This window comes from Eschrichtius robustus, chromosome 3 (genome assembly GCF_028021215.1).
Source record: "Eschrichtius robustus isolate mEscRob2 chromosome 3, mEscRob2.pri, whole genome shotgun sequence".
NCBI classification, from domain to species: Eukaryota; Metazoa; Chordata; class Mammalia; order Artiodactyla; family Eschrichtiidae; genus Eschrichtius; species Eschrichtius robustus.
In genome coordinates, this window is record NC_090826.1 from 16,657,296 (window position 1) to 16,677,766 (window position 20,471).

General features: G+C 53.6%; 1 protein-coding gene across 2 annotated transcripts in view; it reads right to left on the minus strand.

The window, feature by feature from the left end:
- Positions 1-943: 943 nt before the first annotated feature.
- Positions 944-20,471, minus strand: part of ECE1 (endothelin converting enzyme 1) — a 118,405-nt gene continuing 98,877 nt past the window's right edge. For both annotated transcript variants that reach the window (XM_068539099.1, XM_068539098.1), the window contains exons 10-19: positions 19,533-19,647; positions 15,100-15,210; positions 13,422-13,520; positions 12,882-12,959; positions 11,257-11,360; positions 8,166-8,276; positions 7,425-7,492; positions 6,424-6,614; positions 4,221-4,316; positions 944-3,552 (exon numbers count right to left, since the gene is read on the minus strand). In XM_068539099.1, the coding sequence (XP_068395200.1) occupies positions 3,376-3,552; positions 4,221-4,316; positions 6,424-6,614; positions 7,425-7,492; positions 8,166-8,276; positions 11,257-11,360; positions 12,882-12,959; positions 13,422-13,520; positions 15,100-15,210; positions 19,533-19,647 (1,150 nt within the window). In that variant the 3' untranslated portion in view covers positions 944-3,375. The remainder of the gene's footprint in view (positions 3,553-4,220; positions 4,317-6,423; positions 6,615-7,424; positions 7,493-8,165; positions 8,277-11,256; positions 11,361-12,881; positions 12,960-13,421; positions 13,521-15,099; positions 15,211-19,532; positions 19,648-20,471) is intronic.

Sequence of the window (20,471 nt, forward strand, 5' to 3'; positions counted from 1 at the left end):
TTCTGCACCTTCAGCCTGTGTGTGTGTGTGTGTGTGTGTGGGGTGTGTGTGTGTGTGTGTGTGTGTGTGTGTGTGCGCTTCCCGAGGCGGTACTGTTTTTAGCAGCCTATCATATTTTCATGTGAGATGCAGGCAGACCGGAGTGATGCTTCTGCAAGTAGGGGGCACTAAAGACTGCCAGCAAATCACCAGAAACCAGGCTTCTAGCCTAGATTCTCCCTCACATTCCTCAGCAGGAATCAACTCTGCCAACACCTCAGTCTCAGACTTCTAGCCTCCAGAACTGTGAGACAATAAATTTCTGTTGTATTAGCCACCACGTTGTCATAGTTCGTTATGGCAGCCCTGGCACTAAGACACTCTGGTAGGAGAGGGAAGCCTGTATGAGCCACCTGCTCGGGACTGGAGGTCAGAAATGGCTTCCTAGAGGTGATGCTGAGCTGGGCATTGAAGGATGGGTAGGAGTTTATCAGCCAAAAGAAGTCAGCGAAAAGTATTCCAGGCAGAGGGAAGAATACATGCAGAACCCAGGAGGAGGCATGAGTGTATGTCAGAGACTCTTCCTTGAACTTCTTCGAATTCCCCTTCTCCTGCCTGCCCTGCCCAAGCACCTGAGGCCTGGAAACCCACTGCTGACATCCTTTGCTCCAAGATAATGGAAAAATTATTTTTGCCAGGAGGTCCCTTGAGCCCATGTGGTGACATGCATCATTCTCACCAGCAGGGGGCCCTTACACGATCATATGGATGAAGGAAGTGTGGGCAGGTGGGCACAGGCACTGCGTAACCATCTGGCATTTGTCAGGGTCCAAGGCCTCTGCTCTGGAGAGGAGGTGCAGTAGGCCCTGGGGGTGCTAGCAGCTCTGTGCTGGCCGGGCGCCCTCCCTCAGCTCCACAGGACACACACCGCCCCAGAAGGACACACACTTGGACCAACATGGTCCTCGGTACAAGTACTTTATTTCAGTTACAATAGTGCCACACCAAAACTACAGTAGCACAAAACATGATAATACAAAAAATAGATTCCAAGCTCCAAACCCCATGTCCATGTGCCCACGGAGAAGCCGCCCCTATGGCTCCCCAGGCCTAGGAGGAAGGGGCCTCTCAGAGGGCAGCTGCCCAAGGCTCTGCGGGGGAGGCAGTGGGAGTGCTTCCTTTGCTTCCATCCCCGCTGGTCCCGAGTCCTCCTCGGCCTGCCCCCTGCCACTCCCTGAAGCAATGAGGGCAGAGGACGTTCCCTCCGGCTGGACCCTCAGCCCTAGGACCCCTGCTTCTGGCTGGCAGGTCCCAGTACATGGTGCCGGGACTGCGACCCTCCTCGGGCAAGGCTGGAGGGCAGGAGGGTGGGGGAGGGGAGGGCGCAGGCCCAGGAGAGCCGGTCCCTCCGCGGTGAGGTGCGCATGGCGGGCTCCCCACTCCAGCTCCTTCTCTGGCTCCTGTCCTCCCTTTCCTCAGAAGAGACAGCAGGCCCGCCGCTGGTGGGGACCAGGGGCCTCACCTGGAGCCCGCTGCCAACACCCCTGCCCCAGATGCAGGGCCGAGCTGAAGGTGGGCGAGGCAGTGGCCGAGCCTCTGCTCACTGTGGGCGAGGAGAACTCCGGCTCCCTGTGGGAGCGGGGCTGGCCCGGTGGCCTGGCTGCCAGGCAGGAGGGCTGAGGCGGCTCCTGCCTTGGTCATGGGTGCCTGCTTCCTCAGGGCCAGCCTGGGGCTACGCGAGCTCCACCAGGTGGGGAGCCCAGAGAAACTGTGGCCGCAGGGAGGGGACCACATTCCTGGTCCCCTAGCACCTCAGGCCAGACCAACCAGGTTGGGGAGCCTTCCCCTCGCAGCCTCCCGTGGCTAAGTGCATCCCCCAAGAAGAGAAGTGGATCTTGCTACAAGTATCGTCTTAATTCAACCCAAGGGGCTGAGGGTGGGCCGGAGCCCAGGGCAAGTTCAGGGGCTCTTCAGACTCCTGACCTCAGTGCCGCAGACCTGCAGGCCAGAGCCTCTGGGTGGCCATGAGGGGCAGCTGTGTGGCACTGGCAGTAGGGGGTATGGCCTTGTGTTCCAGTCAGGACACTTGGGGGGCTTCATTGAGGAGGCCAAGGGGCCCCTGGGGGCGGAGGGCTGTCTCCTTGCAGGGAGCCCAGGCGCAGCCTTGGATAAGGCACTAGAGAAGGGCGGGCGGGCCTGGCTGCGGTCCTGGGAGCCCGGCCCGGGCCAGTGGTGGAGGACGGAGCTTGAAGGGAGGATTTGGGCCCTTGGGCAATGAGAGCTGCCTTCTCTTTCCTTCTTCCCTGGGAGAAGAGGGTCTGCAAGGCAGAACCCAAAGTGGCTGGGATGGCAGGATGCTGCAGAGAGGCAACAGGCCCCGGGACTGACAGGGGGCAGTCAAAAGACGGGGGACAGAAAGAGGACATCTATGGCATGGCAGAGTACACCTGATGGGGATGTCTCAGCCTCGCAGGGCTCCTGTGACCCGGATCCAGGGTGCTCGGGCACCTCCAGACAGGGTTTGAGGGCCCTGACCTGGCCTCATGTAGCCATCAGTCCCCTGCTGTGACTTTGGGGTCAGATTTTCCTTGCTGGGGTTCCCACTGTTGGACTCTGGGGACAGAGGCAGGCACACTGAGGGGGCGGTACCAACGAGCTGGCCCCTCCCTCTGCCGGGCCTCTATGCCTCTCCTCTCTGCACCAGGGGACCAAGAACCAAGGGAGGAGGCTGAAACCGCATACCCCAAGGACGGAGGCAGCTCTCCATTGGGGGACCTGCTCAGTGGCTGGGGATCCTGCTTCAGCCCAACCTTGCAGCAAGTGAGGAAGCGAGGGGGGTAAATCAGTGGGGCTTGTCCACAGGTTATTTAGAAAAACAGAACATAATAAATATAATCAATCCTTTCCTTAAAAAAAAAAAAAAAAAGTGTTTCAAATGCGTTATTTCCCTGAAGATTTCCAGTGTATTCCACAATGTTTAAAAAATAGTTTCCCCAAAAATACATCTTTAAAGCACTGACACAGTGGTGTTTGTGGTGTATCTGGCGCTGGACGTGGGCAGGAGGCTGTGTCCCGCTGCCCGTGTCGGCGTCGGGCCCAGGCCTGGTGAGCAACCAGCCTGACACCCAAATGCCCGTCAGAGTTGACACACGTGTGCCTGGGATGACCGGGTCTTCACAGGGGAGCAAATCTCGGATTAATGTGAGAACCCACATCACAGACTTGGTTCGGGCTGAAAACCCTCCAGCGAGGGGAAGGGGGCCCGAGGTGGCCGAGGGGGCCGGGCGACGCCCTGGACGCCGGATGGCGCGGGCAGCCTTGTCGGCCCCGCCCCGGGGGCTGGTCCTCAGCCCCTGCCCTGCTTCCTCCGTCTTGGTTCTTGGTGCTCCACCCCTCTCACCACACTTCACACTTGTGACGAGGGTTCATGGGTGAGCCGGGCGGGCAGTGGAAGTGTTCCGAGAACTCCCTGGAGTTGGAGATGGAGCCGATGACCCGGAAGCGGGACGGGCTGTGGGGATCGGTGATGAGACCTTCGTGCGAGCTCTCGGGTGTGCGGACGGAGCACCAGACCTTCGGGGGAGCGACATGGGAGAGGCCGGGGTCACTGCGGGGCCCTGGGGCCGCCAGACTGGCCCCATCACCACAGCAGGGAAATAAGGGCCCCGCCTGGTTCTGAGACCCCCGGGGGGCCAGGAGAGCCTGTCAAGTGGGTTAGGAAGAGACAGGGGCTGGTGGGACCCCATCCCAGCTTCCTCTGCTGCAGCCAGAGCAGCTCTCTGTCTGTTCCGGGCATCTTCGTGACATTTCACCTGAACGAAGGATTCTGCCCCAAAACCAGTTTGAGTCCAGATCACTCACTTCCCGGGCAGAACGAACTGTCTAATGGCCTGGTGGCTCCGGGCACCAACAGAAGGCTACATGCTGAATGCCAGCTCAAGGAGCAGCCCGGGACGTCTTGAGTTTTCAAGACATTTCTAGAACCCCAGAAGCAGAAGGGCCCTTAGCAGTCACCTCGTCCTCTCACCTACCTGATGCAAGAATTCCTTTAACAGCATTCTTGGCCCTTCCTTGAGTTTCTCTAATGATGAAGCTCACCTCCTTACAGGGCAAATGCCCCGTGGATGGACCAATGAGCTAGGGCTTCCCAGTTTGAGGAAATTTGCCTTTTGATTTTCAGAGCTCCTGGAACTCAAGATGGCAGATTGTGTCTGAGTTTGGCTTTTCTCTAATGAACTCACCTGTGCAAATCCCAGGAAGAAGAGCTGGTTATTGGTGAGACCCAGGGTGGGCAACGTCTGCTCAGACCCGTACTTCTTCACCCAGTTCTGGTAGGCCTGGGGGGAGAGGACAGAGCTTAGGGTCCCCATGACACAGGAGCAAGCGGGGTGGGGTGGGGGGCTACCATGGGAGATCGGGGAAGGTCTACCCAGTTGGGACAGGGACTAGCTTCTGGTGGTGGTCTCAGCTCAGCCTAGAGGAGCTGTCCTCTTTACCTGCACTCATTCTGAGGGGAGCTCATTCAACCCTATGGCTTTGAATACCATCTACATCTAAATACTGACGGCTCTCAAATGCCCCCTTCTAGCTCCAGCCTCTTCTTGGGTATATTCAACTGCCCCAGCTGGATATCCAAGATGCATCCCAAACTTAACACAAACACACATACACACACACACCACTTTCCCATCACAGTAAATGACATCACCAACCACCCAGTTACTCAGGCCCAAACCCCAGGACTCTTCCTGATTCTTCTCTTTCAATCAACCGAACAACCCAAATCTAACCACTTCTCACCTTTCCCACTGCTCTATCCTATCTCTTGCCTGGACAACCTCACAGCAGCTTTCTAACTAGTCTCCTTGACTCAAACTGGTCCAATTCCAATCCCCTCCCAACTTAGCAACTCAAGTCATCCTCATAAAGCAGGGGTTGGCAAATTTTCTGTAAAGGGCCAGAGAGTAAATATTTTCAGCTTTGAAAGCCAAACACTCTTTTCTGCAGCAACTCAAGGGTGCCAGTGCTGTGTGAAAGCAGACATAGGCACCATGGAGACAAATGGGCATGACAGTGTCCCGCCCCCCCAAGTTTTTATTTATTTTTATTGATTTATCCAGCTGAGGGCTGGATGTGGCCCAGGGACTGTAGGTCAGCAGACCCTGTCGTAAAGGATAACTTAGATCATGTCATTCCTCTATTTAAAACCCCTGCAGCAGCTCTCATTGTCGCCAGAATAAAACCCAAGCTCCTTGCTCAGCCAACAGAGGCTGGCAGCCTGGTCCAGCCATGCCTCCGGCCTCCCCTCCTGCACTGGGCCCTGCCCTCCCTCCACGCTGCTCCCGTCCTCCTTCCTGTCCTTGACTACGCCAGGCTTGGGTCCATCTCTCATGGCCTCTGTAATTACTCTTCTTTCCCAGCTTTCCCTGCCTCTTCCTCATCATTTAGGTCTCAATTCAAATGTCACCCCCTCCAGAAGGCCTCCCCTGGCCATCCTTCTCCCCATTTTCCTTTATGACTTTGGCCTAGTTTATATTCTTCTTCTTCTTATCAATACCTGAAGTTACCTCATTTATTTGTGTAGGTTCGTATTGCCTTTCTCCCCCTCCCCACCCCGTTAGAATTGTGAGCTTTAGGATGGCAGGATCCCTGTCTGTTTTGTCACAGAATCTCCGGCGCCAACAACAGTACGTGGTGGGTAGAAAGTTCGCGATTCCCTTTCACTGACTAATGGACGTCAGGCAAGTTGCTGAATGTTTCTGGGTTGGTTTCCTCACCTGCAAAATGGGCGTGTGATACCTAATTGTAAAGCTGTCGGGGGCGCTGAGCACAGCGCCTGGCACACAGTAAGGCCTCATTACGGGGCACCTCTCAGGACTTCTGCTCTCACTGCCACAGGGAGCAGGAGGCTCTGCACTGGCCTCTGGGGTCTCCCTTCCAACTCAGCTAACATCTCTGAGTGCCACTCCGGACCAGGCCCTGAGCCCAGGTGGTCACATGCTATCTTTCTAACACCCAGCCATGCATCCTGAGGCTCAAGGAGGCTGAGTGACTTACTCCAGAACCAGGACGTGAGCCGGAAGTGGCTGCAAAACCACTGACCCCTCCCTCCTTTCCCGGGCCCACTGCTGCCTGAGTCAGTGGTGGCTTCCCCTGCAAAGGGAAGAACAGGCAGGCCTTCAAGTGGGTCTAGCCCAAGCCCTTTCTGGTGACCTTCAGTCGGGCTGGACTCAGAGTAGACAGCCTTCTATGTGCCAGTTCTGTGCTAGGTGCTTCATAGACACCCTTTCAATCAGTCCTCACTGCCACCCATTCCACAGATGTGGCAACTGAGGCTCGCAGGGCTGCTGCGCTTGCCCCAGCTTGTCTACAACCACCCTTAACTGAGAAGCAGCTGGACAGTCCCAACCTTGGCCTGGGGTGTGTGAGGAGGGGGCCTCTTACCCGATAGGCCGCCTTGAGGCCCCCATTATCAGCGATGTTCTCCCCGAGGGTGTGCCGGCCGTTCACCGGCTCCCCGTTCACGCTGTAGTTGCCGTACTGCTCCACCATGCACTCGGTCTGCTGCTTGAAAGCCTCCACGGAGGAGTTCTTCCACCAGGGCCGAAGGTTCCCGTCCTTGTCATACTCCCGTCCTGCGGGGTCAGACAGAAGTGTCAGGTCGGGGGGAGAAGAGGCAGAGCCGGGACCCGTGCTGCTGGTTGTGCCTCTCCTCCCAGGGAGAAGAGATCCACCCATCTACCCACCCATCTACCACCCAGCACCGGGGAGATGAGGCCGGTCTGGGTGCTAAAGGAGCTGGATGAATTAGCTGGTCTGGGGTGGGGTGGGTAGAGGAACATGATCTCGGCAAAGGACCAGCACGTTCAAAGCTTCGGTGGAGCTGGATTCACTGTCAAGGCTGGTGAAGGGCCTCTGACCCTGAGCCAGGAGGAGGTGAACGCAGCCAGCAGTGCTAGGGTCATGGGACAGGGCCCGGCCTCCAAGGCCTTGCCTCCTCCTTCTTGGCCTTGGGAGTCCCCAAGGCAGGAGGCAATGAGGAGGACTCTGGACATTAGCTGGTGAGGCGCTAACTCTTCTGACTGCGGTTGGACCAGAGAAATCTCTGGAGTGGTGGAGAAACGTTCTCTGCCCGCTGACTACTGGTACCCACCCCTGGCACTGCACACCGTCCTGGAGCAGGGTGCTCCGCTGTGAGTCTGCCCAGTCCTCACAATCACCACACGAGCATCATGCCCATTTTACAGAGAAGAAAAGAGAGGCCTGCAGAAATGACGGGACTTGCTAAAGTCCACACAATTGGCAGGTGGCCGGGCCAGGATATGAACCCAGATCCTTCTGTCTCTAAGGCTAAGACCCTCAGACGTGAAGGGAGCAAACGCAGAAGCACTGGGGCAGGAAGCTGGAGGCGGAATCATCTGAAGGGGACCCCAGGGAACCTGTACCTTGATCGTCAAAAGCATGAGTCAGCTCGTGGCCCACGACGACACCGATGCCACCAAAGTTTAAGGCGCTGAAGCGGAGGACACGAAGGTGAGAGTGATGCCATGTGGGGAGGGACCACTGCTTTCCCAGCCTGGAGGCACGGCAGAGTCCCGCAGGGCTCCAGCCAGGCCCCTGAGCCAGTCAGAGCCTGGTGAGTCTGCCGTGCCCTGCCTGTGCCCGCTGGACGCCAAGCACTGTGCCAGGTGCTCTGTGGCACCGCACGGTCCTCTTTGGTCATCCCAAAGAGTTAGGCCTTGGTAACTAACCGTATAAACGAGCAAACAGAGGCGTGGAATGGTTCAGGCACTTTGCCCAAGGGCCACACAGTCAGCAGAGAGCAGGCCTGGGATTCGGACCCAGGCCTGTGTGGATTTCATTTCCGAGACAGTGCCCTCACTCTTCCCAACTTCCCAGCTGAGACTGTTCTAGAACACTGTTAGAGGGGAATTTCCCTATATGTGGCTCCTACCCCCAAGTTCCCACCGTACAGGGGCTTCCCGGTCCCGGAGACCCCAGAGGGAAGCACAGGGAGTAAGGCTGTTGTTTCCATGGCAACATCTCCTGGCCGGTGGGACCAGGAGCTCTCAGTGAGATGGGTTTGCACGTGGGGTCAGCTGTGGGCCACAGGGCCAGGCTGGGCTGGGGGACCCACTGAGGGGTGGTGGGGAGGAGATGGGGCGGGAGCAAGAGTAGCATCCTACTTGGGTGAAGAGCGGGTGTAGAATGGTGCCTGCAGGATTCCAGCCGGAAACACGATCTCATTCTTGGTGGGCGAGTAGTAAGCGTTCACCATGGGTGGGGTCATGCTCCACCTGCAAGCAAGACACACGGGAAAGCTCAGAGCCTGCTGGGGGAGCACAGGTGGGGACGGCCCATCTGGAGGGTGTCAAGAGCCCTAAAAGTGTGGATCCCCCTTGACCCCAGGCCCCAGGCCACACAAGCACACAGCAGTCCCAGAAACTATTAACTTTAGCCATGTGAGCAAGTGTACAGTGAAATCTTATTTTACGTTTAATTTCATTTCACTGACTATTAAAAATGTTGAGCATCTCAGGACTTCCCTGGTGGTCCAGTGGTTAAGACTCTGTGCTCCCACCGCACGGGGCATGGGTTCGATCCCTGGTCGGGGAACTAAGATCCCCCATGCCATGCTGCGTGGTCAAAAAAAAAAAATTTTTTTCAATGTTGAGCATCTCAGAAAAAAAAAAGAACAAAATGGACCATTACATACTAAAAAGTCATTACAATTTAGGCTCAAAATGTATTTGTCAGCAGTTTTCAAAGTGTGCTCTGTGGATACCTGGCGGGATGGGAATCCCTCAATTCCCTTTCAGGGGTTCTGTGAGGTCAAACTATTTTCATAATAATGTTAAGATGTTATTTGCCTTTCCCATCGTGTTGACGTTACACTGATGGTGTAAAAGCAACGCTGGGTAAAACTGCTGGAGTCCTAGCTGAGTCAGGCTGGTGGCACCAGCTGTTCAATTGGTCACCATGTTCTTCACCCGAAAAAAAAAAGTCATTTTCACTTAAGAACATCCTTGATGACGCAGCATAACTATTAACTTCATTAAATCTAGACCCTTGAGAACAAGTCTCTGAATATTATGTGTGACCAGATGGGAACCACTCATAAGCATTTCTGTTTTTTTCATGGAACACCATTTGTACTTGAGAGGATGGCTGGTGTTTGACAGACATATCCTTGAAAATGAATAGAGTGAGCTCATCACCTCAAGGAAAACGACTGACACCATTTGTTGCCAATGATAAAAATTCAAGGTTTCCAAAAACCTGGAGTTTCAAGCAAAAATTTGAAAAACTGGTATTGGCCACCACAAACTTGACAGCTGCGCAATACTTAAAGACTTCTCTCTGGAGGTCAGCAGTGATATTACCAAATGTGGATTTTTTTTGATATTCTAAAATGAAGAAGTTACTGTTTGGAAGATATGTGAAATTCAGTGAAGCACTGTTTTCCAAATGACCAATGCATGGTGTTACAAAATCATACAGGGGTAAAAGATCCATTCAAAGCGCAAGACAGACCGATGGATTTTAGTGTAACAGAGTATGAAAAGTTTATGAATATGGTTTCGGACTCGGCGGTGCAATTAACCTTTAAGAAAGTTACACCTGTTGCGTTTTGGTATAGTATCAATGAAGGATGTGCACATGTATCAAAAAGCCTGTTAAAAGGTTCCTCCCTTTTCTAACTACATGTCTGTGTGAGACTAGAATTTCTTTATTCCTACCTTTTCTTTTTTTTTTTCCGGCCACACCACATGTGGAACTTCCCCAACCAGGAATTGAACCTGTGTCCCCTGTACTGGAAGCGTGGAGTCTTAACCACTGGACCACTGGGGAAGTCCTAGAATTTCTTTATATATTTCAAAACAATATACTGTAACAGACTGAAGGCAGAAGCAGATGTGAGAATCTGGCTGTCTTCTATTAAGCCAAACATTAAAGAAATTTGCAAAAAGTTAAAACAATACCTCTCTTCTCAATAAATTTTTTTAAAAATTGTTCTTTTTCATAAAATTTTCAGAAAAATAAATATAACTCCCATAGGGCTTCCCTGGTGGTGCAGTGGTTAAGAATCTGTCTGCCAATGCAGGGGACATGGGTTCGAGCCCTGGTCCGGGAAGATCCCACATGCCGCGGAGCAACTAAGCTCGTGCGCCACAACTACTGAGCCTGCGCTCTAGAGCCCGCAAGCCACAACTACTGAGACCATGTGCCACAACAACTGAAGCCCGCGTGCCTAGAGCCCATGCTCCGCAACAAGAGAAGCCACTGCAATGAGAAGCCTGCGCACTGCAACAAAGAGTAGCCCCCGTTCGCCACAACTAGCGAAAGCCCGCGTGCAACAACGAAGACCCAACGCAGCCAAAAATAAGTAAATAAAATAAATTTATTAAAAAAAAATATATATATATATAACTCCCATAAACAAAAAAGCTTTTGGGGGTTCAATGATTTTTTTAAGAGTGTAGAAGGGGCCCTGATGGTAGATAGTAATGAAACACTTGGCTTCCAAATGGTTTTTCTGGTGGGAAGGGCCAGTGGGGAGTGGAGTGAGACAGAAAGGATATTTTCTCCAAGAGCCTAGATAGTCACTATGTCTCCTCCAGTAAGTCCCACAGAGATGTATTAAGGGGTGGGTATATCAATGAGTAGGAGACTAACTTTAGATGGAAAATTTTAAGCTAAATTAAAAGACTTCAAATAAATTCACAACACTGGGGCAGTGCCTGCGCCTTATTCTGGAGATCAAAGACTGCCTTCTTAAACGGTTAGGGGGAGCCCTGGTTGAAGACAATTCAAACCCCTGTTGTCCACGAGAGGGAGCCAGAGGCAAAGAAGTTGCTTTCTCTTTTCTCTAAGATTTACCCTGCAAAATGTTTTAGGCATGGAGGGAATTTAGTCTGAGAACTAGTACTAGGTTGATTACATCTGAGTTTTCTAGGAGGCTATTAAGCTCCTCCCATCCTATCTACAGATAATGAAGCAAAGGCTCCGAACGCTGAAGTGGTGGAGCTGGGTGGTGATGCCAGGTCCGCTCAACTCCGGGGAACAAGCTCCCTCTGGCAACAGGCTGGGCGCTAAGGGCACACAGACTCGGGCTGGTCTCAGCTTCCGGCTTCTGAGTGGGGTAACAGCTGCCCCCGCTCCTAAGAGGGCCCTCATGACAGTCACATCCCAAACCCGGCTCGTGCTGAAGGAGAGCTGGGCCCCCATACCCGCCTGCAGGAGCCAGTGCCCTCCCAGCGAGGCCCGGGGACTCACTGATCTCTGTTGGGCGCTTTCCGGAGCTGGTCGGCAGTGACCCTCCACGAGAAGTTGAAAAACCGCATGGCGTTCTCGAAGTAGAGGTCTGGAACCGAGGTGTACTGGACGGGAGGGAGCAAGCCACAGCGTCAGAGCCCACTCAGGTCCCTGAACGCAAACCGTGTCTTCTAAAACCGAGGAAACTGAGACCCCACGCAGTCAGGGGACTGGTCCGCAGGGCAGAGACTAGAACGGAGGGCTCGGAGCTGCAGGCTTGGGCTCTTCCCTTGGCCCTCACCCTGCTGGGGCCTGGCCCCCTCCCCCCTCCAAGGACACACCAAGAGCTTCACCCAGGGCCGCCCAGCACCCAGCAGTGTCTCAAGGTAGCAGGAAGCCCCTGCAGCCGTGCCAGGGCCTTAGGCGGGAAATATGTCCAGTGGGGTCCAGAACTTTCTGCGATGATGGACATGTTCTATGCCTATGTTGTCAGATACGGTCGACATCAGCCACATGTGGCTTCTGAGCATTTCAAATGTGGCTAGTGCAACCTTTTGACTTAATTATTTAATTTTAATTAATTTTGATTTTAATTAATTAGCCGTCTGTGGCTAGTAGCTACCACGCTGGCCAGCACAGACCTCATAAATCCAGCTGGGATCTGTGAAACATCAGGGGACAGGCATTACTGCACACCTTCCTCACCACTCAGCCCGGCCTTTCAGCTCTTGCCAGGTGCAAGGTTCTCCCTTAGATCTGCTCTAGAATTTTTTGGCTTTACATCAGGGCTCTGGTAAAATGCTAGGCCCTTGGGGTCATGACTCCAATCCTGTGGGGTCTGCCTGGGCTGTCTCCAGGAGCCCCTCGTCTTATATCATGATACCCTGGAGCATCTAAAATTACTCTCAAGGAAAAAGGCTGCAGAATGAGTCCCATATTCTCAGAAGTAGTTTTAATATTCTTTGGTTTTAAATATAACCATGATGAGCGGTTATTACAATTTCAAAAATGCCTGAATTCACAAATTTCAATTATAAGGTATAAAACTTTATCTTTCGGGGCAGAAGCACAATCCATTTAAAGGAGTGATTTGCCCAAAGCTCTAACCACCAGGGATGTATCAACTATGCCTGTTGCCTAAATTAAGCTTAAACATGCATTTGGGATTTATGCTTCCTCTTTCCCATTAGCATTTCAAAGTCCGCATGAGAGGTCCAGGTTTCTCTGGGGAGGTTGGGGAGAAGCCTGGGGATAGGAGGCAACTCGGGGGGCTGGGAAGTGTATGAGGGGTTCCACTCTGTACTCCACCCCCTGGTGCTGTAGGGACACCGATTCTCCCTACACCTTCTAGGATCTGTTTTCCCCCATTATTTCCCACTCATTCAGTAGAGGTGATTGTGCTGTGCTGGTCATTGACTGCTGGCGGCTCTGGGGAGGCGGGGGTCACCGGCTGGCCCAGGAGAGGAAGGAGCAGATAACGGCTCCTTAGTTCGCGGTCCATGCCCAAACCCCACACCACATCATCTCCAGATGTCTTGACAGTCATGGTGCCTCCAGTGGCCCACCCAGACCCAGCCTCTGCCCTTTCCCAAGTGGGGCCCCACAGGCATTCAGGAATGCAAGGGGGCAGGGTGGGAGCCACTCACATCACTGAACACTTTGTCCAGCTCCTTGGGGTCCATGATAAAGTTGGGGTAGCCTATCATGTTGTAGATCGCATCCGCCTGGGCAGGAGAGACACAGAGGACAGTGAGCGCCCAGCAGTGCTCTGCGGGTGCCGGGCTCAGGGTCTGGGCCAAGGGGAAACGGCCCAGCTCCTCCCACCTCAGAGCTTTCACGTCCCTTTCTCTTGTCTAACTTCCACTTATCCTTGGGGTCTCTGCCTAAATGTCATGTCCCAAGGGAAGCCTTCCCTGGTCACCCCCCCCCCCCCGCTGGGCCGCGTCTCATCCATGGTCACACCTCCCTTGCACACTTAGCACAGCTTGTTTTCCTACAGTCGTTAATCCGATCATGTGTTCAAGGCTGTCCCTCCATCGGGCTGGACTTTCCACCGCCTGAAGGCAGGACAGCAACTGTGCTGTGCTCACTGGATAAAACTAGTCCCTCCTTCATCCACCCTCGTCCCTCTGCGGCTGCTGCCCTCTGTGTGGGACCCCCCCCCCCCAGCACCCATCCAGCCTCACCTTTTCCTTGGCTGATTTCCGAGTGTCTTCATCCATCCACTTCAGGGTGCTCAGGCTCTCTTCAAACGCCTTCTTGATCTCCAGGATGATCTCGCTGGCCTGAGGAGACAGCAGCTGAACCAGTCAGGTCAGGGCACTGGACTTGCCTAAAGGCAGCGGGCATCCCAGGGAGAAGGATGACGCCGGGCCAGAGACTAAACTCAGATCCTGGCTTGAGGCCTTGTGCTCCAAGGTGCTGGGCTAAGGAGGGGGGCCACAGCCATGTTCCCCCAAACTCGCTCCTCTGAACACTAACATCCTGTGAGATGAGACTGGACTTCTGTAAACAGGGCTCCCTGGTCAAATACACTCAGGGGCAAGCTTTGGGAACGCTGGAAAAGTCTCTTTGCTGCGGGACTTTTCAGAGCCTTTACTGGGTACCAGGCACTGCAACTCTTTTCAGAGATGCCAGAATACGTAGCTGTTCTCAGATGTACTGGACCACAGAATTCCTTTCTGATGGACCGGGCTTTAAAATCTAGAGAGGTCGGGGCTTCCCTGGTGGCGCAGTGGTTGAGAATCTGCCTGCCAATGCAGGGGACACGGGTTCGAGCCCTGGTCTGGGAAGATCCCACATGCCGCGGAGCAACTGGGCCCGTGAGCCACAACTACTGAGCCTGTGCGTCTGGAGCCTGTGCTCCACAACAAGAGAGGCCGCGATAGTGAGAGGCCCGCGCACCGCGATGAAGAGTGGCCCCCACTTGCCACAACTAGAGAAAGCCCTCGCACAGAAACGAGGACCCAACACAGCCAAAAATATAAATAAATAAATAAATAAAGGAGTTCCTTTAAAAAAAAAAAAAAATCTAGAGAGGTCGAGTTCTGAGGAGCGGTTTCAGAAATGCTCTGCTTGGGCTGGAGGTGAATGGCTGCTTTTGAGGGTGATAATGTCGAGAGCAGACCCGGAGACTGAAGACTCTAGGGCAGGAGAAGGTGGAGTCCGGGCAGCAGAAAGAGCAGAGGGACTGACGGCATCAGCCACTAACAGGCAGGTTATGGTTGGTCACGCAATAGATTTGAGTCTCAGTTTGCTAACCTCTGACTGCAAATAATATCTATGCAGTTAAAGTTAGAAATAAAAGTGGTACCAACGACGTAACAGCTACCATTTATTGAGCTCTTATTCTGTGCCAGGTGCCCTCTTGCGTGCACTATGTCATTTAGTCTCCACTGGCAGGATGGACACTCCCACTTCCACGTTCACGGAGTGAGACTATTATCCCAAGTCACCCAGCCAGGAAGAGGTAAAGCCAGGATCTGAGCTGGGGCCTGGCTGTCTCCTGGTGCTCAGCCATGAGGTTCCTCTGTCTGTCACCCCTCGAGGTCAGGGGGCTCTGTCAATGTTACCTCTCTGGGTCCTGCCTGCCCCTTGGAGGTGGAGATGGCTGGAATAACCTGGCCGGGCTGCGGTGAGGGTTACATGAGCCACTACAGATAAAGCGCCTGGTACCCGATCATAGTAGCTATTGCGCGTAACTCAGATTGTTCAAGGCTTTAGAAAACAGGACCTTGGAGTTAAAGCTGGAGCCCTGGCCTCGGGTAGGGAAGTTCCAGAGCAGACCAGAACGTGGGCTGTCAGGCTCGTGAGGGGACATCGCAGGAGTGATGTCACAGCCTGTGTGCACAGGGAGACACTTACTATGTTCTTGCTGTCCTCGGCGAAGGTCGCTTTGACGAACATGGGGCCCAGGGCGAAGCCCAAGGTGTTCTCTGTGTCACTCACGCAAAACTTCCAGCGAGGAAGACAGGTCTGGAAAACATAAGTCAGAGGGGTTACTTGGCCCCCATCCTTCTTCCCAACCCCTGTCTGTCTGGGAGGTAGCACCAGCTAGGCCCGTGCTTCCGTCCAGAACTTGAGGGAGACCTTTTCTGACCCAGTGGAAGTTATTTTAGGCACTGGACCAAGAGGCCACGGGATAGCCCTAATAACCGGCATCTACTACTTCCTGTAGAGCACTTCACAGACGCTGAGGGTATCCTCCGGAGCCATCAAAATGAACCTGGGAGCCTGATGAGGAAACAGATACTGAGCAAGGGGAAGCCGCTGGTCCAGAGTACCCCAGCCACCGGAACTCTCACGTGCCTGATTCCACACCCCACGCCCCTCCTGCCCTCCTGGAAGAGGATGAGGATCCTGGTGGCAGAGAGCCTCGGGCAGTTAACTTTCCACCCCCCGGTGAGGCGCTAGGTTCAGCCCCACTTGCTCCCCTGCCCTGGCAGCCTTTGTGGACAGTCCGTATGACCACAAGTGGTGGCCCTGCTCACATAAACCCCTGTGCTGCAGAGGAAGCCAAGTCTTCTTAACCCTGAAGAGCAGGTGGTGAAAACCACCCAGGCTCAGGGTAGCCTGCTTCATAATAGCCATCAACTGAAAACAACCCAAATGCCCATCGACAGGCAGATGGATAAACAAAATGTGGTATTTTTATACAACAGCACACGACTTGGAAACAAAAGGGAGGGAACAACTGAGGTACACAACATGGATGAATTTCACAGCCGTTTTGCCGAGCAAAAGAAGCCCGCACAGTGTGTGGTCCCATCTACGCCCACCTCTGGGGATGCAGGGTTGGGGGGACTGATGGGAATGGGGGGCAAGGGACCCTCCTGTGCAGAGCACGCTGGACAAACGGCTGATGGAAATGTTCTCTGTCTTGATTGGGTTGGTGGTTACAGGAGTGATTTCATTTGTCAAAACTCACTAACCTGTATACTTAATGTATACATTTTATTGTGTGTAAATTACACCTTTTTAAAAATTTTCTTAAAGGCAAGAAGAAAGGAAGGAAGAAAAAGGCACTCCAGCCTTCTCTAAGTTCTTTTAAACTCTCCCAGCCATGTGTCTACTTGGCCGCCCCTCTCCTCCCCCCGACCCCACCCACTGCTCTTCCTCAGCTTCAAAGCCTACAGCTGGACACGGGCTGTACCTGGATCTGGCGGAGCCTGACCACACAGGAGGTCGGGACCGGGGGGATTCTATCTCCTGGGCTCTGTGGAGGCTCCAGGCTGGGACGGCTGAATCATGGACTGATTCTTATTGTCTTCTCAGGGGATTCTTCGCATAAACCCATTCATTCACGCATGCATTCATTAATTCACACAGCCAGTGTTCTCTGAGCAGTTCTGCTGTGCCCTGACTGTGCTAGGTCTTGCCCTCAAAGGGCTCAGTTGAAATGCCCAGAACATTCAGGGGGAGAGAGACAGATGCATAAAAAGCATAACAGCATCAGCAATAGTAGTGAATGTTTATTAAGTGTTTACTGGGTGCGGGGCCCTACCCTGTAGAATCCTCGTTATTAACCCTACGAGGCAGGTACTCTCTGTGCTCCTTTCTGCAGATGAAGAACATGGTGTGGAGTATGGTAGCCTTTACAGCAGACTTTGTAGGGATTCCCTCATGTAATCCCAGACAACCCTCTGGTAAACAGGGCAGTGATTAGTTACCCCTTTTTACAGATGGGAAGACTGAGCTCCCTGATCCAATGAAGTGATTTGCCCAAGGCTGTATGGTTAGAGGAAGCATTGCAAACTCAGAACTTCTGACCCAAAGCTCTGTGCTATTACCTCCCTACAAGGATGGACACCTGGATGCTCTATAAGGCTTTACAAATTAAAAGTGTTTTCCCAAATGGAGGCCATTCCCAAGGGTCCTGTGAGATGAGGTCAGGGATGATCCCAAACAACAGATGAGAAAACTGAGGCTCAGAGAGCCACAAGGACTACCCAAGGTCACACAGCGGGGCTGTGCTTTGAGTTGTGCAGGACGCAAGCTGGACGGACCTGGCCTGGACCCAGAAGCAGCCATGGTGGGGAGTGGGGAGGGCCAGAGAATGAGAAACAGATGGGCAGTGTCTTCCCCCCTCAGCCCCGGGGCATCTAGTGAGCCCCAGCTCAGAGCCTCCCAGGTCCAGGGTCTCCCAGCTGCCCTTGCTTCTGCCAAGGCCTTCCTGTATCCCACCAGCTCTCATCTTGCAAATCTGAAACTCTCCGCCCATTCAACAACTCCCCACTCTCCTCTCCCCACCTGCTGCCCCTGGCAACCACCAGGAAGCTCAATTTTAACTTTTGGTTCCTGCAGAGCAGAGGCTGAGGGGTGCAGAGCTCAGGGGTACGGGCTGTGGAATCAGATGTGCTGGGTTTGAGAGCCACTCCACTTACAAGCTGCATGACTGAACAAGTCCTTTTCCCTCACTGAGCCTCAGCTGCCTCATCTGTCAAATGAGATGATGACAACAGTTTCCAACACACAGAACTGTTGTAGGAGCTTGGTGAGATAATGCCTATAAAAAGTAAACATCCGGTAATGATATAGTTTATTTATTATCACTAATAGTGAGTAGCCAAAAGTGCCAAAAGTTGTAGTCATCCAGACCTGGGTTTGAATTTGAGCTTGGCTGCTTCCTTGCTGGGTGACTAGGGAAACCCCTTACCTCGCTGAGCCTCAGTCTCCGCATCTGTAACCCAGGGTGGGGGTAAAGTGATGATGGAGGCGTGTGCCCCCGACACAGAGCCATCTCTGTAACTACCATCCCGGGTCCTGGTCAGGCCCCTCCTGTATAAAGTCTCCTGGGAGACCACGTGTTCAGGGGACAGAGTCCCTGCCTTGTCGCGTCTGTGACCCAGGCGCTCACCCACGGCTGGTCCAAGATAGGAGCAGGTGGGGCAGGAAGGAGGGCAGGGCAGCCAGCTCTTCCCCTGGCCCTTCCCTGCAGGCCCAGCGTGGCCTTCGTGGCTGAGCAAGCCCCTCTTGCCAGGAGCAGGCATTGTTCCCAGCCTCCCTCTCCCTCAGTCCCCTTCCTGCCAGAGGCGGGTGTACAAGGGGAGGGAGAGACAGAACGTTCCCCAGGACCAGCTCCGGGGTCCACATGCTGCCATTCTCCGCCAGCCCTCATCTGGCTCTGCCCACTCCCCTGGACTCTGGGAGGGGCTGCAGGAGCACAGCCCACCTGGCGCCAGCTCTGCTCGCCCTCTGGGGTCTTGCTAGCTGCGGTGCTGGGCGTGGGCAGGGTGTGCCAGGGTAGGGGGGCTTGGCACTCCAGCCTCCGCTGCTCTGTGGCTGGGGCACCTCTAGCTGCCTGCAAGGGTCCCGGCTTGGTGTATCCCCTCAGCACGTGAGGACTGATCGGTTTCTCTCAGCCCCCTCAGCAGACGTGGGGGCCTGGGGCACAGACCCCATCTCAGTGTCTCCATACTGGGCTCAGAGTCTGGCACATGGTGGCAGGGCGTCAGTGAACACGCACTAGCTGGCCGTGTGAAGGACACAATGACCTCCACTTCCTTGGGGAGGTGGAAGTAGCTAGAGGGCAGGGGTCACAGTGGGGCATTTAAAGCTGGTGAAGGGACTTCCCTGGTGGTCCAATGGTTAAGACTCCGGGCTCCAAGTGCAGGGGGCCCGGGTTTGATCCCTGGTCGGGGAACTAGATCCCACATGTGTGCCGCAACCAAGAAGCCCACATGCCACAACTAAAAAAAAGATCCCGCATGCCTCAACGAAGATCCCGTGTGCCTCAACTAAGACCCGGCGCAGCCAAATAAAGATAAATAAATAAATAAACACTAAAAGATAAAATAAAATAAAATAAAGCTGGTGGAGACCACCTGGTCTGGGGCTTGGGAGGATAATAATATCAGTGGACACTCGTGTCATACTTACCATGAGTCAGGGGCTGCTCCAAGGGTTTTACATTTATGGTGAAGAAGTAGTATTATTGGGGGGGTCCCTGTGTGAGAGGGGGCTGATGATCATACCCACCTTGCAGGGATGTGACAGTCACATGAGTTATACAAGGAAAGCCTTATCACCATCACCATCACCATCGAGAAGGAGTCAGAAGGGAAAGACCAGAGGCCGCCTTTTGCTGTAAATTAGCTAAATCACTGAAAGTCCTCTTTACACTCGAAGACGGTGTAATCACCTCTTCCTGGAAACTTCTGCCCACCCCTGGCTGGCCTGGATCCCCTCCTGTGCGTCCAGGGACACCTTGGTGGGTCCCTTCAGTGGCCCTCTTCATTCTCTGCCTGTCATCTACCTCCCTCGCGAGTTCTAGGGCCTGGCGCACAGCAGGTGCTCACCTTCTTGGTCCCGTACATGACTTCCATGAACTTCTCGTCGGCGTCCTGAAAGCGCTGATCGAGGAAGGAGCTTGTCTTCCGCACCAGGTTCCAGATCATGTAGTTGTTCAGCAGGCTGGGGCAAGAGGATGACAGACAGGCTCAGAAGTGCCCCAGGCTGGATGCACAGGAGCATTCCCCCCACTGGCCTCTAGGGGGCGCTCATGGAGATGCACCCTGGATGCTGTGTGGTACTGGGCTGAAGAAGGGAAGGAGTGGCCATTTCCAATGCTTGGGGAGGACCCAGCCAGAAGGCCAAAGTTGGGAAAGGGGGCCTAAGAATCGGAGGGGCAGGAAAGGAAGCTCTGGCCAGCCGGGCCAAGGTCTCCATGAATGAGAGCTCTCACTGCCCCCACCTCCAGGGCACAGAGAACCATCTGTGGCTGGTGTCACCTTTGCAAGCAAGTCACCTTCACACATAGATATAGTGATCACTATGGTGAACATCCAGCCTCAAACTGGAACCAACCTGAAATGTCTGACAACTGGGGAATGGTGAGTAAATAATCATATTTATACTTGATGGCATATTATGTAGCCATGAAAAATGAGACCTGCAGAGGGTCTGGGATGACATGGGGAAGGTGCTTATGATAAAGGTCAAGGGAAAAGCAGACTATACACGTGTTCACAATGATGGGGAAAAAAGGAACCATGTATTAGAAAATCCATCTCTTGCTCTCTCTCTCACATACATGCTTCTCTCTACAAACACACATACACATCCCGTAAGATCAACATGAGTGTTTTGGGTAATTTCAATTTTTCTCTGTAGTTAAAAACATTTCTGCAACAAATCTTTACAATTAAAAAACCATAGGAGGAACCAAGATGGCAGAGTAGAAGGACGTGTTCTCACTCCCTCTTGTGAGAACACCAGAATCACAACTAGCGGCTGGA